Below are 15,542 nucleotides of genomic sequence, written 5' to 3'. Positions count from 1 at the left end.
TGCTTTCAGGGATAAATTATAGTTAGGCTGAAAAGTCACGGGTAGGTCAATCAAATCTTACTACAAAGGTTTGTAAGCTGAAGTCCATACACGCCACAATACCTCCGAGGATAAAAATTGGCAGTGCATGGTGGAGGGTGCGTGGTAGTGAGGAGAAACCGCATAAATTGGGATGGGGAAGCGTAATTTACTGCTCTTTACAATGAATTTAGGCCACAAACTCAGTACTTGCCACCCAGTGGAAATCGCAGATAATCCCATTTCTCCTAACAATTGCCAAATTACCTTGAACCGTTATTTACTTGTCTGATTAGTGATGGCAGTTTTTAGGTTCATCAAGCATGTATCATATAACATGTTTGCTAGTTAGGCACATGTCAGTCCTATTGAATTTATTTTTATTAAAAATACATCAGTAACTAAGGGGGTACTTTTTTTGTAATGTTTGCGTTTTATGCACCTCAAATATTATTCTGAAGGATTTCCATAAATGTCACTTTGGGCAGCCAAGGTTATTTATCCAAGACATTCAAGAAAAAAAAAAAAACAAAACAAGAAGGCTCCGCCCCAACCCCGCTTTTTGAGGTGACATCAGTTAAAGGAGTACAGTGAACAGAGTAGGAGGCAAGATTCTGTACCCTGGGCAATAAAACCAGTTGGCAGGGGTTTTCCTTATTCCCTAACAGCAACAAAAGTTAAGTGTGGTGCTCGTCAACAGACCTTCCTCCATCCCTAACCCTGCCCCCTCAGAGGCCAGGGGTTGTCAGAAACCGGCCACACAGTGCACTTCATTCCTAAACAGCCCTTGGTCAAACCATATCAGACTCCTCTATAGTATTTTCCTGACTCCACTCGTTCCTTGAGTCTGGAAGGCAGAACAGCCTGCGGGATTAGCAACATTACACATTTCAATTGCACCAGTTACGGGAAACTTCCCTTACATGTTAAGGTTTGACAAAAATTACCCTGAGGCAACAGCCCTGAAGATTTTAGGTTCATCCCAGATGTGAGAAAGTTTTCTCGGGCTCCAGAATGGTGTCCTACATACCAATGTAATCCCACTATTTTATTCATTTGGCAACAGTGACAGTGATGGGGGGCAGTGCCTCAGAGCATGTCTACTGTTAGGAAACACGGGTGTGGAGATATCCTGTAATGAGGCCCTCCATTAACCCTGTAGGGTACCCGGCTGTCCTTGGGCATGATGGTGACGCGCTTGGCGTGGATGGCGCACAGGTTGGTGTCCTCGAAGAGCCCCACCAGGTAGGCCTCGCACGCCTCCTGCAGCGCCATGACGGCCGAGCTCTGGAAGCGCAGGTCGGTCTTGAAGTCCTGCGCGATCTCGCGCACCAGCCGCTGGAACGGCAGCTTGCGGATCAGCAGCTCGGTGGACTTCTGGTAGCGCCGGATCTCGCGCAGGGCCACCGTGCCGGGCCGGTAGCTGTGCGGCTTCTTCACGCCGCCCGTAGCCAGCTGCTGAACTCAGCCAGGGAAGCTGAGGTGCACCAGAAATGTCAACTTACAAAAGCTAATGGCTGTCTGTGGACGCACACTACCTAGTGAAACCATTAGACGAGGTACGCAAGAGGTCTTTCCAGTTACTGCAAATCTCAAATGCGACCATCTATCGTACATGGCAGTTTGGGACTACACAGGGAGCTGGGCTTTCAACCCGGGATAGGAGTTAAAGAATACTCCGCTTTTCTAGGCTTCACCTTCTCTTCCCATTTACCAAATTAAATGTTCAACTTCTTTTTCAGAAAATATAGGTGGCCCTGAAAAGAGCCTTTGGGTTTAGACAGGGGACTTTAACTGCCAACTCTGCCAGTCTTCTACTTGCCCTTGGCCTTGTGGTGGCTCTCGGTCTTCTTGGGCAGCAGCACGGCCTGGATGTTGGGCAGCACGCCGCCCTGCGCGATGGTGACGCGGCCCAGCAGCTTGTTGAGCTCCTCGTCGTTGCGGATGGCCAGCTGCAGGTGGCGCGGGATGATGCGCGTCTTCTTGTTGTCGCGCGCCGCGTTGCCCGCCAGCTCCAGGATCTCGGCCGTCAGGTACTCGAGCACGGCCGCCAGGTACACGGGCGCGCCGGCCCCGACCCGCTCCGCGTAGTTGCCCTTGCGGAGCAGGCGGTGCACGCGGCCCACCGGGAACTGCAGACCCGCCCGCGACGAGCGCGTCTTAGCCTTGGCGCGCGCCTTACCGCCCTGCTTCCCACGACCTGACATACTAGCCTTAAGCTTTACCACCGCAATAACTTGCCAAAATGAAAGCGCAAGGGTAGCACTTTTTATAAACCTTATTGGGCTTGAAAAAGAAAATTTTTCATTGGTTGAGATTGCAGCTTCATTTTAGCCAATGGTAATGGCAACTTTGTGATTCTTGCATTCTGATTCGGCAGCACTAACTTCTGACGTTACCTTGGATGGCCACCAATCAGACACAGGAATGTAATTTACACTTCATTTGCATAAGGGCTTCTATATAAATGGGACCGGTCACGCTTCTTTTCTATCATTTCCTGCTTCGCACAGAACTGAGCTTTTGCGAACCATGCCCGAGCCAGCCAAGTCCGCTCCGGCCCCGAAGAAGGGCTCCAAGAAGGCGGTGACCAAGGCGCAGAAGAAGGACGGCAAGAAGCGCAAGCGCAGCCGCAAGGAGAGCTACTCGGTGTACGTGTACAAGGTGCTGAAGCAGGTGCACCCCGACACCGGCATCTCGTCCAAGGCCATGGGCATCATGAACTCGTTCGTCAACGACATCTTCGAGCGCATCGCGGGCGAGGCGTCCCGCCTGGCGCACTACAACAAGCGCTCGACCATCACGTCCAGGGAGATCCAGACGGCCGTGCGCCTGCTGCTGCCCGGGGAGCTGGCCAAGCACGCCGTGTCCGAGGGCACCAAGGCCGTCACCAAGTACACCAGCGCCAAGTAAACAGCGACTTCGCTGCGAATTGAAAACTAAAGGCTCTTTTAAGAGCCACCCATGTTCTCAAAGAGAGAGCTGCCGCTTGTTTCCATTCTGTGCTGGCTCCTGGAATTCTGCAGTAATTGGTCTGCGAGGTACGGCAATCCCTGAACAATGTCCCCGTTTTCCTTTCCCGGTAACTAAATGACAAAAATATTAACGAGGCCCTGCCAAAGGTCTGCAACTCCTTTGTGTAAAGCAACCGCGCTTGCTTTGTCACTGTCCCTTGGGTTTTCAAAAGGCCTCTTCCACTGGTTCTGATCACCGTCGGGATCAAGAGACGAGGGTAGAGCAAGCTAAACTCGAAGCAAATGCAAATACTCCCCAGTTTGTCTGGAGTCAAGCGTTGGGCGCGGGGGTGGCGCGGGCACTTTGAATTTGCCGCCCGTTCTCCCGGTGCCCCGATTGGCTGCCGGCAACTGGTCGCGCCGGCGGGTCCAGCCGCGCGGAGACCGGCGGCCACTCCAGGCCGAGAGCCCCAGCAGTTCCCGGAGGGAACGTTCTCCCGCTGTCTGGGCTGCTCTCCATTGTCCTCGACTTGAGCGTTCTATCATTGTGGGAATGACGTTTATAATTTTCCTCGGAATTTTCGTCAGAAAGGAATTTGGCGGATGTCATTTTCAGGCCCCAAAGATCCTTGGTTTATTTCTGTTTAGGGCGCCGCTTTCTCTTTGCCATATATCCATAGACTGGAAAATAGTACAGGACGAAATGGCTCTATGGAGGGGGGGGGGGTGGGGGGGGTCCACTGAAGGCAAAGAAGCTTGATGGCATTTATCCTAGACTCTCCTGAAACAAAAATCAGTCTTTATTTTAAAGTTCCATTTGTTGCTATTTTAAATCCTATGTTTGACATTGCCTGGAACCGGTGAGGAAGAACAAACTCCATGTCAGGCTGTTGTAAATAAGAACCAGTCACCCAAGTCTCTGGGTTGTAACTTTTCAATATTCAGTGTCTCTTTGCTTCAAAGCCACGATCTATAAAGCATTTGGAAGCTTCATCAAGGTGCTGGTTTGGGGGTTAGGTAATTTAAAAAGCGTTTAATTTAAAATATATTATCTAGTTTATCTAAAACGGATTTAAATTTAACACAGTGGCTTGTCGTGCTCGCTTCGGCAGCCCATATACTAAAATTGGAACGATACAGAGAAGATTAGCATGGCCCCTGCGCAAGGATGACACGCAAATTCGTGAAGCGTTCCATATTTAAAAAAAAAAAAACACACACACACACACAGTGGCTTGTCGACTCAAATCCTACTCATATGTCAGAGCCCACTTCAATATGCCCCCTCTCTGAAATTGCCTTCTGTTTTCGAGCTTCTTCCGACAGTTTGTCGAGCATTTGGGAACTGCCTCCATATAGTTCCTCATATATATCGGTTTCAATTGCTACTAACTTGTTTGTTGTATGTTTCCACATAGTCAATGTCCAGTCATAACAAAAAAAAAAAAAACAAAGAAAGTTCTTTCCTTCATCTCCATCCCACACTAATAGTAACTGAGTATCTGTAAATAAACAGAACATAAATAATTTTTGTCACTTCTGTCACATGTCACATGAGCCCCTGGCCCCTCTCCATTAATCCAGATAGTCAGATGATAAATATTTTTTTTGTTGTTTGTCTTATAGGATATAGAAATCAGAATAAAAAAGAAAAGGACTTGGGGCTCCTGGGTGGTTCAGTCCTTAAATGTCTGCCTTCAGCTTAGATCATGATCCCAGGGTCCTGGAATCAAGCTCCACATCAGGCTACCTGCTCAGCAGGAAGCCTGTTTCTCCCTATCCCACTCCCCCTGCTTGTGTTGCCTCTCTCACGGTCTCTCTTCTCTGTCAAATAAATAAATAAATAAACCTAAAGAAAGAAAAGAAAAAGAAAAGGACAAAGATTGAGACAGAAGATGAGCCATGGGCAATATAGTCCATTCTCAGATGAAAATTTAGAATGACTAAGTTTTCAAAAACTACTAAGTTGAAAAGATCCCAGCTAATTCTCCTATTACTCAGAAAATTAAACTGCCTAGGCCATAAACAAATCAGGTAAATAAATCAAGTTTTCATCTTTGAGGTAATTTGTACCCTGATGGAGTCCCCTTGAAAATAAGGCAAGGGGGGTGCCTGGGTGGCTCAGTGGGTTAAGCCTTTGCCTTCAGCTCAGGTCATGATCTCAGGGTCCTCAGATGGAGTCCCACATCGGGCTCTCTGTCTGCTTCCTCCTCTCTCTCTCTGCTTGCCTCTCTGCCTACTTGTGATCTCTCTCTGTCAAATAAATAAATAAAATCTTAAAAAAAAAAAAGATAAGATAAGAAAAGAAGGCAAGGTTTTTATACTTCCTTGAAAAACTGTTATCACTTTAACCCATTGTTAATCAGCTTCAGAAGAACTGGTTCAAAGCTAAACTAACATGGTACGTCATTGAAAAAAATACACTGTGAAATATATCACAAAATAAAAAGATATTTGTTACTCAAAGTACTTAGGACTATTTGGCAGGTCTTCCCCGGAAACCACAAACGAGAATGCCTAGAACATTGTGTTAGAACTAGATGCTTGTATATAGCCTTTTTTCCAGCTATAGCAAATGATTATATTTCATTGTTCTACTGTGCACTTGTTTCTTTTTAAACTAATCGCCAGCAGTTGTTGAAACCAAGGCACCCAGTCCCCAGGGGAGTTAAAAGAGCCCCACTGACAAAAAAGTCTATGGAAAGGTCAGTGGCCCTATATCTAGACACCATGCAGATGATCTGTTCTTCCATTATCCCTTTGGTATGTTAAAGTTAATTCCGTTGTAATATAACTTTGGTTAATTTTACTTTCAAGTTTTGATAATATATGATAAATTTCCAATTAGTAATAACTACATTTACAAACTAGTCATTGATTTGAATGACTTATCTTAAGATTCAATTTCAAAGAGTCACTTTTCTTGATATTGCGCCCAAATGTTGGATATGCAACTCTCTTTAGGGTTTGCATTGCATGAAGGTATATTTGGACTCTGCACATCAAAGTAGAGCAGAATTTTTTAATTTTAATAATAAAAAAAAGGATTTCTGAAGAACTTGTCTTGCACATTATTAATAGTATTTCTACTCTTTGTCAGTGAATCTGTTCTCATTTACTATGGAAACTATACTATACACTTGACATTGGGAAACCCGGTAAACATGTGGTTTGTGCTCCTACTATTACCTGCACACCATCAGATCTACAAAACTATGATGTATACATCAGCATTTGATTGTCATACGGAAGTGAGATATACCAGGCCCAGCCCGAGCAAATGCTGAAGGAAGAAAATAACCATTAGAGCAAATAGCTCACACTGCAATTATTTCTACTTCTGAAACATAGTTGTGCTTTTTATTTTTAATAACAGGAGGAGTTTCTTATACATTGCTAATTGAGAACAACTATCTAGGTTTGAAACTAGGTCTTGGCACTTAAAATTTGCATTTACACATTAATATGAAGGCATAGCTTTTTTCCTCATTTAAAAAGGGAGTAGAGTAGTGCTTCTGAAGAATGAATATTTTTTTTAAAAGAATAAATATTTTTAACATGCGTGGAACAATGTCTCACATATGGTAAGTATTCAACTTATGGGATGTAATCCCACTGCTGACACCAGTCATAGCAGCCGTATTAGAAAGAGTAATAACAACGTACACTCAGGAGCATCTGTGAAAGACAAGAGGGAGGAGAGGAGGATTGTTGCCACTGGGAAGAAGTGGGAGCATTGCATCTCATTGTTTACTTTTGCTGGGAAGAGAAATGATCTACGATATTGATCTAAAGTGATTCAGGCGTGTGACTGATTTGTCTGGTGAGGCAAAGATGCGAAGAGGACAAAAGTGGAGGTTTGTTGACAAGTTTTAGGGAAGAATGAGATGAATGAACTCAAAATGGTCCCAGAGTCTAAAAACAGTGTTGGCCTATGCCAATGCCAACCACGAGGTCCATACTTCCAAGGACGCTCTCCGTAATCAGGCAGATAATACCAGCCATGTGCATGTCAATGTTTCTTTTCTCAGCGCCCTTCCTACTGCCCAAGCAGTTGGTAAGCGAGGTGGCCCAGAGCAGAGGTTATATAGGAGCTCTTCAATATAGACTTAGTTCGGCAGAGCTGACCTGGATACAGACTCTGCCAAGTGTCCCATATCCTAGGACTAGTCTTCTTGGATCCATTTTGTCCCCATGAGGCAAATACAGGACTTCACTGAGATAGACGCTCATTCTAGATTTGTTGTGTTTCACTCTCAGGCCATTGCTAACAAGCTTATCTATAAACTTACTGAATTCTTTAGGTCTCCTATCTCATAACACTATTTTCCCCCATTTCTCTACATTATAGAGAAAAGGTGAGGCAATGCAGAGAGGGCCATGGGACTCAGTTAGTCTCAGCGTGTAGTGCAGACTTCATGATGGCAGCCTCATCTGTTACTAGAAGACTCATTGAAAGTGGTGTCTAGGAGTTTGGCAAGTTATTAGAGTCCTTTTCAGCTGGATGACATATAGGTCCTGAAGGGTGACAAAGTGTAGCCATAATTTCCGCCATTGGTCTTTAACCAAAACACATTGGTTAAAGAAAAGAGAAGCAGAAATGGAGGAGTCCCTCAGGTACAGGATTTGATCACCAGCTCAAACAACCTTCACTTTCCATCCTTGGATCTCAGGGCTCACTCCATCCAGTTTATTGGATTTTTGGTTTTTTGTTTTTGGTATTCAAAGGAGGAATGCCTTGGCCAGTGGACACTGAGATGACTCTATTAAATTCTATTGATTTACCAAAAGTGGTCCATTTTTTAGGTAAAGTTAAAGCAACTTTAGTTACATTCACTAGCAGGCTTAAGAGATGTTTGGTAAAGATTTAGGTCTTCGGATTTAGGCCTTTGGAATCCTTTGTTTCCCAATCTTAAGTTTTGGTTTTCCTTCTTCCCTCTTGCACTTTCTCTTTTTAGGAGAATGGGCAGACAATGGGACAGAGACAGTCTGAGTGTTCTTTAAAAGACTGTCATAAAAAATACACACTGAAAGCCAATCAACTTAGTCTGAGAAATCTTCAAATACAAGTTAAACTACACTAATGTAAGTTACTAAAAAATTGATAAATACACAAATAAAGTTTCAAGAACTCTTAAGAATTAGTTACTTGGTGAAATGGATTTTAGATAACTGAGTTGAGAAAAACTGTCCTGTCTACCCATATTTCCTTCTGTGATATTTCACATATTTGACTATTTAATCTAATCACTGGTTTTTCTTTCCTTCTCGCTTGGTATTTTATTTAGGGTGTCTTGGTGCCATATAACCCTACAAGCTACACAATATGTAGATGGCCTCACAGTAGAACGAGAAGAGTAGTGGATTCTGGATTATGAGCTATTTTCTATAACTAAAAAGATTTTGCATGCTCTTAAAATATGATGAGACATGCAAAATGAGCAAATCATCATCAATATGGAGAAGCAATATGTGCAAAGGAGTAAATTTTGGGTTTTGGTCATTATTTCTCAATTTACAAAAATTAACTGAGTTTCTGTCCAACAACAAACTTTTAAAAAAATTATTAAATATATATATATGTGTGTGTGTGTGTGTGTGTGTGTGTGTGTTTTATATGACCATAAATAGCTGCATTGGAGGATTAAGAAATCCAATGCTATCAGACTCTTATTTAAAGGTATTAAAAGATATATTATGTTCATGGACAAGAAATATTAAATAGCATAGAGATGTCAGTTCTTCTAAAGTTGGTATAATTCTTCAAGGTACTTCTAGTCAAAATCCTAATGTTAGTTTTGGAATTTGGAAGCTAATTCTAACATTTATTTGAAGAGTGAAGTGATTTTTAAAAATCCAGGAAACTCTCAACGAGAGGAATAATATGATTTAGCGATAAAAGACTTATCTAATACCACGGAGCACTGCAGATAGTTGAACGCATTGACCAACTGAATTAGATAGGAAGCCAGGGATCACATCTAATTTTTTTTTGAAACTTCAGAAAAGAGAGAGGTGAGATTTCAGGTTAGTGAGGAAAAGATGGGCTGCTCAAAAAAATTGATTGTGGCAACTGGTTATGGGATGGTTGTTGGGAGAAGACCCAAAATGTAAGTAGAAAACCACTAAGGCCTTTGGAAGATAAAATAGGAAAATATTAGAAAGAAAGACTTTTTAAAAAACAAGAAACAAATGTACTAGCCAGGAAGAAGAGTGTTGCATTATACCTCATTAGAGTAGGCCTTTTCTTTTAAGCTATTTTGCAACATCGTGACTTCTAGGTTCTATTATTAGTGAGTATTAGTGAATGTCAGTTGAAAATGAAGAAGGGATTGAAAAGTCTCTTTCCACTGAAGTCTGAACGTGACCTCACCTGAGGTCAGATTTTTAGGTTCAAACCTTCTTTTCTTCTGGTTCCTAATTCAGAATAATGAAAGTGTTAAAATATGTTTCCTATTATGTCTATGGATACAGAAAACAAGTTTGTTTGCTTATTGTGTAAAAACTAAGGTTTTCAGAGCAAAAGCTTTTCTTAAATTTTTTTTTAATTTTTTTTTTTAGATTTTATTTATTTATTTGACAGAGAGAGATCACAAGTAGGCAGAGAGGCAGGCAGAGAGAGAGAGAGGAGGAAGCAGGCTCCCTGCCGAGCAGAGAGGCCGATGCGGGACTCGATCCCAGGACCCTGAGATCATGACCTGAGCCGAAGGCAGCGGCTTAACCCACTGAGCCACACAGGCACCCCCAAGCTTTTCAATTTTAAACTTAAAGATGCTAAATTTAATGTGAACGGAATATGAATGGAAAATATCAGTAATTACTTTTGTTTTTTAGAGAAAACTTCTCCCAGCACTTTTCACAGAAAGGGTCTACAATGACAATCCATGAACAATGAGAATTGCTATTACCCAGATTATCCTTTCTCAGTCCTTTCCCAAAGAGCAAACTCGACTATTTGGAGATTTTGTTGTTAGGAATTAAAACAGATAGTAACCAACGGAATCCTAATTCAGATAAAATCATTGTAGAAAAGTATTTGAGGCAATTGAGTGTTGTGGAGTTGTTGTTGTTTTAACTGCTAGGTATTGGATGATTTTACAAACGATCACTTCTAAGTTACTTTCGGTGCGAGAATCCGGTGTTTGTTTACCTCTGTTTCTGTTGGGACGTTTGTGACAATACTCAACACTGAAAGGACAGCTGGTGTCCCCCTCCGGCCCAGTGAAGCCGGGAGAGCCCGCCGGCGTGGGCAGGATGCTGGTAATCCCCGGAGATTCCGGGGGTGCTTCAACACGGCCTCCGTCCCTGCCCCACCTGCCTCTCCTGCACCCCGCCCTAACCCAAAAAAGTTTTTTTAAGGAGTCGGCCAGGTTAACGAATCTATTCCTCGTTCAGAGGAATGAAGACGCACAGAAATCACAGCGAGGAAGCCCAGTCTCCCCTTTCGGCCCACCAGCAGGACGACGTCGCACGCTCTCGCCACCTGCTGGCCGTTTGGGACAATGCAGCTAAAACTTGGCTCTGTTGCAGTTTCTACTAGGCAGTCCCTTATGAGGGTTTCCTAACTGCATCCGTAAAGAAGCACTTCTGTTCCCAGCATAGTCCTCGACCGCCCAGCTCCCCCACCAGTAACAGCGAACCACGCTTATTCGTTTCCTGTGTAGCCGTCTGGAACTTCTTCATACAAAGACATAAAAGTGAACTACACCCCCCTGCCCCCCCAACCCTCCACCCCCGCAAAGACACACTCTTTAATTTAAATGGGCAATGGCCATGTTCGTCTCACGGTTCTACCCATTGCTTTTCTCATTACCTAGCTTGGAACCCTTTCCTTTATTTTTACTTTTTTAAAGATTTTATTTATTTGACAAAGAGAGCACAGAGTGGGGAGGAGCAGAGGGAGGGTTAAAGTAGGCTCCTCAGGAGCAGGGAGTCCAATTTGGGACTCCACTGGGACCATGACTGGAGCCCAAGGCAGACACCCAGCCCACGAAGCCTGCCAGGTGCCCAGAACGCTTTCCTTAGTAACCGGAGTGGCTGAAACTTCCTGCAGGTGCGCCCGAGCTTGTAACCTGAGGAAGGTAACCCCAGGCCAAAACTGTTCCTACACTGGGAACCCCTGAAAGTGAGCCTGATGCCCCTCCCCGTATTAAGCCTCATTTGCCTTATCTAGTCAGTTGCACACCTGACCTACACGCACCTGCATAATCGAGAATAACTGTAATAGTGTATAACAGTGCAGGGAGCATGGGCGGCTCAGTCAGTTAAGCGTCTGCCTTTGGCTCTGGTCATGACCCCCGAGTGGTGGTATGGAGTCCCGCATTGGTGGGCGGGGTGTCCCGGCTCATCAGGGAGTCTGCTTCTCCCTCTCCCTTGGCCCTGCTTGTACTTGCTCTCTCTGTCAAGTAAATAAATAAAATCTTAAAAAAAAAAAAAAAGTGTTTGATGGTGCAATAAACAATTACTGTTGACAAAGTGCCTGTTTGTCAAGAACTGTTTCAGGCATCTGGGAAGCAACAAGGAGTGAGGCATTGTCCTTGCTGTCACAGTCCAGTAGAAGAGAACAAAGGTGCTCTTAGACTTAACTCCAATAATCGGCGCGGCCACGAATTAAGTTTTGTGTTCAGGGCCTTCCTCAACTCCCCCCCCCCCCCCCCCCCCCCACCGGCTCCAGGGAGCTAGTGCTGAGTTCCCATTCCTTCCCACTCTCAATCCTTCAGGCTCTCCTGAACACAACCCAGGAGGAGGCAGAATGACTTCTTCCATAGGAGTAGGACCAGACCCTCCAAACTACTTTTGTAAACTCAAAAATCATCCTTGCCAGTTTCCTCCTACTCCATTTTGATAATAGGGCAGGTCAGTGCTGTTACATGGTGGTTGGGCTTTCCATCTTTATTTTAATTCAAATACCATTTTAAAATATTTTTATTTATATGCTTGATTTTAAAAGTCCACCTGATGTAAAATATTAACAAGTTGAGGATTAACAAACCATAATATATTTGAATTTATGTTTACATTAATTATGTTACAAAGTCAATACTTTGAAGTTTGTAGATTTAAATTCTAAAATTCCTTTATTGATTAAAAATAATATACACATGTTGGGGCATCTGGGTGGCTCAGTGGGTTGAGCCTCTGCCTTCAGCTCAGGTCAGGATCTCATCAGGGTCCTGGGATCTCATCAGGGTCCTGGGATGGAGCCCCCCACCAGGAATCGGGCTCTCTGCTCAGCAGAGAGTCTGCTTCTCCCTCTCTCTCTGCCTGCCTCTCTGCCTACTTGTGATCTCTCTCTGTCAAATAAATAAATAAGATCTTAAAAAAAATACACATTAAAGTTATTTGATTGACTCCTAATGGCATAGAAGTTATGGTGACATTTTATTAGGGCTAATGTGTTAATTTGTACTTTAAGAATGCTTACAAGACAACTTCAGGAAATGCTAACACTTTAAAGTTTAATGTCCTTGGTTGCTTTTCAGTTGCTTTTAGTTTTGGGGGGTATTATAAACTCTATGAATATTTTTGTATATGTCTTTTGATGAACTTATGCATTCATGAACTTCAGGTATATAATTTTAGGAGTAGAATTGACAGTTTGTAAGGTAGTCATATATTTACTTTTCATAAATACCGACAAATATTTTTTCCAAAATAGAGAAAGCAATTCAGCATGAGCAGTATAAAATGATTTTAATTGCTTCCTATCTTTGCCTTTATACTGTCAGGCTTGTTGATTTTTGTCCTTCTGAGAAGATGTGCAGTGATATTTTGTTATTTTAATTTGAATTTTTGGTTCCTTTCTGAGTAATGATGTTATATACCTTTTCATATGCTTCCTGTACCTTGAACGTCATTAAGTGGAGCATGTTATTCATACCTTTGAGTATTTCCTATTGGGTTATTTAACATTTATTTGTTGATTTTTACGAGTTTTTTCCAGATGGGTATTTCCATATAGACATATGGTTGACCCAACACAATTTATTAAAAGACAACCCTTTGCCCAGTGCACATGCCCACTTTTCGTCACAAAATCAGGTGACTATATACATATCAGTATATTTTTAGCCCAATACCATAAGAAATAGACATTTTTAAAAATTTCCTTTATAATATGATAAAAATATGAAATGTTTTGAGATAAATTTGCCAAAAGATATTAACCACCTGTGCCTGAAAATACAAAAATATTTTTGGGAGAAGTTAATCAGGACAACTCAATGTGAAGATAAAGTTCATTCAGAAGTCAGAAGACTCATATTGTTAACCTGTCAGTTATCCCCCAACTGATCTGTAAATTTAAAAAACCCAATCAAAAACTCAGAAGCTTTCTTTGTAAAAATTGACAATATGATTCTAAGATTTGCATGGAAATGATAAGGATCTAGGATAGCCAAAACAATTCAAAAAGAACAAAGATGAGCGGCTATCAACTACTGATTTCAAAGAATTATTATAGAAAGTAAGATAGGCAAATAGGTCCATGAACATAACAGAGCATAAGAATAAACTATTGCATATGAACGACCGATTTTTGAAAGAGGCCTAAAGGTAAATTGGTAGAGAAAGGATAGTCTTTCTAATAATTGGAAAAACTGAATATCCACAAGCAAAAAAAAGAAGAGAAAAGACAACTTGGGCCCATAATTTGCAAAAATGACCTCAAAATGTATCATAGACTTAACCATAAAATGAAAACCACAAAACTCCTAGAAGGAAATATAGGGGAAAGTTTTGTGACCTCAGATTAGGCAAAGACTTCTTAGCTATGACACCACAGAAACAATCCAAGAAGGAACAAATTGATAAATTGGGCTTCTTTAACATTAAAAAATTCTGCCCTTCAAAGGACAAGAGAATCAAAAGTCAAGTCACAAACTGGGTCAGATCTTTGCGGAGTCACTTACTTGACAAAGGATTGTATTTATAGTGTGCTTAACATTCAATACTGAGAGAATAAGGGATCCAATTAGATAAATGGGCAAAAGATACGAACAGACACTCCATAAGAAAGTATGTGCTTACCAAATAACTATAGGAAAAGATGTTGAGAATTGCTAGCCATTAGGGAAATTCAAATTAAAACCACAACCAAAGACCACCACACACTTACTAGAAAGGCCAAGTTTAAAAAAAGAATCATGCTAAGTGTTGGAGAAGAAATGAAGGAACCAGAACTCTCCTAGTAACCTTGTGCTGTCGATGGAAAATAATTTGACAGATTCTGAAGAAGTTAATCATATAATCTATAATATGATTCAGCTATTGCACTCCCAGGTTTTTACTCAAAAGAAAATGAAGTATATGATCATGGTAGGCGTGGAAAGATCCTGCCTTCTTCCCTTCTGGGTCCTTCGGCTGGTCTAATAATTAAACTGACATAAGACAGAGTAATAGGAAAAGAACAAATTTGGCTTCATAGGTGCGGAGGCCCCATGGAAACATGACTCAGAGACATGAGCTAAGCAGGCAGCTTCTGTCCGTGGGAGACAGAGAAACAATGCATTTGTGAAGAACTGACAAGGCGAGCGGGGCGTGCGGTAGTAAATTAGTGAAGTACCAAGATTTGTTTATAAAGCCTCTTTGGGCCTAAATTCTCACCTCTGCTGAGAAAGAGGTCTTCTAGCCTCCTTGGACAGGGAGGGCACCTTTCACATGGAAGATTTATTTCCTGCTTTCCGGGGAGGGGAAATGAGGGTCAGAGTTCTTCTTATACCAGCCTGTTCTCAAGTAACTTTGTTCGAATAACTGATATGCCAAAGTGGCACATTCTGTGAGGGCATACTATACTGCCTTTCACCGTACGAAGACTCGTACACCAGTGCTCACAACAGCCCTCTTTGTATTCGCCAAAATGTGGAAATTGTCTAATGTTCATCAGTACGAGATGGCTAAAAGATGCGGTCTATTTGTGCACCAGAATTCTACTTAGCCATGAAAACGAATGAGCAGCTGGTAGACAAACATGTTGGTTTCCTACTACAGCACAATACACTACCACTGCTAAAAAAAAAAAATGGTGACTAACGTCACACACACACACACACACACGAGGTCCCAAATTGAATTGTTCTGCCTAATCAACCAGACTCACTGAGACAGACACTAACACCACGATTAAACCTGCCAACATTAAGAATTTACACACAGAATAGGCTCAAACATCATAGCCAGGACCCTAGTCTCTCCCATTTCCAAACCCTTCTCCAGCTACAAGTTCCCAGTCTAGAGGAGGGAGCAGGGGTTGACTTGCCATGAGTGTGATGCTGATAATCTTAGCTGTCCGCCACCCCCCATTTTTAGGTGACTGACCATCTCTCACACAGAGAAATGTAGTGAGCTATAATTCCACATGTCATCTCGAGAGGCAGTGGATAAATGGATAAATATTTATCTTGCAGCTTCCCTCAACATTCACCAGGCCCTTTAAGTTAGAACAATGATCCCTCCCCACCTGGGCAAAAATAATGGAAGTTGCCTCTCCCTGTTAGGGATGGGGGACTCACGTCCAGCATCCAGGAGACCAGGTTGGTCACCAGCATCCTCGCCTGGATCTCAGCCACCGGC

General features: G+C 42.5%; 3 protein-coding genes and 1 non-coding gene across 4 annotated transcripts; 2 read left to right on the top strand and 2 right to left on the bottom strand.

Moving 5' to 3' along the window:
- Positions 1 to 474: 474 nt before the first annotated feature.
- Positions 475 to 1,624, bottom strand: LOC123392672 (histone H3.3-like). Its single transcript, XM_045082305.1, has 2 exons — positions 1,582 to 1,624; positions 475 to 1,481 (listed from the first exon to the last, which is right to left on the bottom strand). The coding sequence occupies exons 1-2, from the start codon at positions 1,622 to 1,624 to the stop codon at positions 1,108 to 1,110; spliced, it is 417 nt and encodes a 138-aa protein (XP_044938240.1). The 3' UTR covers positions 475 to 1,107.
- LOC123392652 (histone H2A type 1-E) lies at positions 1,271 to 2,271 on the bottom strand. Its single transcript, XM_045082270.1, has one exon. It carries the CDS (start codon positions 2,223 to 2,225, stop codon positions 1,833 to 1,835), a length of 393 nt encoding a protein of 130 aa, XP_044938205.1. The 5' UTR covers positions 2,226 to 2,271; the 3' UTR covers positions 1,271 to 1,832.
- A 237-nt stretch (positions 2,272 to 2,508) lies between these two features.
- On the top strand, positions 2,509 to 2,950 carry LOC123392658 (histone H2B type 1-K). Its single transcript, XM_045082284.1, has one exon. It carries the CDS (start codon positions 2,551 to 2,553, stop codon positions 2,929 to 2,931), a length of 381 nt encoding a protein of 126 aa, XP_044938219.1. The 5' UTR covers positions 2,509 to 2,550; the 3' UTR covers positions 2,932 to 2,950.
- Positions 2,951 to 4,068: 1,118 nt separating this feature from the next.
- On the top strand, positions 4,069 to 4,175 carry LOC123392676. Its single transcript, XR_006607407.1, has one exon. It is a non-coding gene; the product is annotated as a U6 spliceosomal RNA (small nuclear RNA).
- Positions 4,176 to 15,542: the final 11,367 nt, after the last annotated feature.

Source organism: Mustela putorius, unplaced genomic scaffold, assembly GCF_011764305.1.
Source record: "Mustela putorius furo isolate JIRA1106 unplaced genomic scaffold, ASM1176430v1.1 tig00000594_pilon_pilon_pilon, whole genome shotgun sequence".
In the NCBI taxonomy this organism is placed as follows: domain Eukaryota; kingdom Metazoa; phylum Chordata; class Mammalia; order Carnivora; family Mustelidae; genus Mustela; species Mustela putorius.
This window is presented reverse-complemented; position numbering and strand designations above follow the sequence as displayed.